The 771-nt window shown below is 39.8% G+C and overlaps 1 protein-coding gene across 1 annotated transcript; it reads right to left on the bottom strand.

The window, feature by feature from the left end:
- Positions 1-201: 201 nt before the first annotated feature.
- Positions 202-765, bottom strand: LOC107735392 (26S proteasome non-ATPase regulatory subunit 6-like). The gene is made up of 3 exons (XM_016547089.1): positions 643-765; positions 487-564; positions 202-393 (listed from the first exon to the last, which is right to left on the bottom strand). The coding sequence occupies exons 1-3, from the start codon at positions 741-743 to the stop codon at positions 297-299; spliced, it is 276 nt and encodes a 91-aa protein (XP_016402575.1). The 5' UTR covers positions 744-765; the 3' UTR covers positions 202-296.
- Positions 766-771: the final 6 nt, after the last annotated feature.

The following is a 771-nucleotide window of genomic DNA, read 5'->3' as shown; positions in this document are numbered from 1 at the left end:
GCTGGACTTTTGTGTGTTGGCTGCTATGTAATTCATGAACAAACAGTAGGGTAGATAATATTTAAAGATTGTATAGTATATTTGTTTTGTAACAAGTTTCTGTAAATATATAAAAAAAATAATTTATACAGTTATTTATAAGAAAAATGTGTCAGCCTCAGTTTTTTCCAGTTGCTCGCACACCAAAGCCAAACTCAAATGTTTCCTCCAATTCAGTTTTATTATATTCTGTACATAAAACAAGTCATGTTCACAAGAAAAGACGAGTATCGATCAAACGTCATGTGCTGGCTGGACTACATGTTGATCACTCTGGACAGCTTCTGCACTCTGTTCAGCAGGAGATCGCCCTTCTTTATGGTTTCCTGGTACTGCCAGTTCTTACTATCAGGTCTGTGGGGGGAAAAAAAAGAAAGAAATGCATTTAGCTAACTATAACCAACAGAGATGTAAATGACTAGTCCACACAAATATTAAGGTCCTCACCTGTTGGTTTCCACAATCTCATTGACTTTGTCGATCTTGCAATGTAAACGTCCTGCAGCGATAAATCGCGACAGCTCCCTTGAGAAAGAAAAAGACCAAAGTGAGCATAAAATAATGAACGTTTACATAGTTGTTTATATGACCATGGGAGCGTACTGGTCGATGAACTCTGTGCTGACTCCAAACGCTTCGGCCATGTATCCCAGCGTTAGAGAGCGGTAGGATTCCAGGAGCTGGCTGTAGGCCAGGATGCGCATCTCTCGGACATAGTAACGGTAATGAGGA

Source organism: Sinocyclocheilus rhinocerous, unplaced genomic scaffold (assembly GCF_001515625.1).
Source record: "Sinocyclocheilus rhinocerous isolate Xijiao unplaced genomic scaffold, SAMN03320098_v1.1 C36027502, whole genome shotgun sequence".
NCBI classification, from domain to species: domain Eukaryota; kingdom Metazoa; phylum Chordata; class Actinopteri; order Cypriniformes; family Cyprinidae; genus Sinocyclocheilus; species Sinocyclocheilus rhinocerous.
The sequence above is the reverse complement of the archived record's forward strand: the minus strand, read 5'-3'. Positions and strand labels throughout refer to the sequence as shown.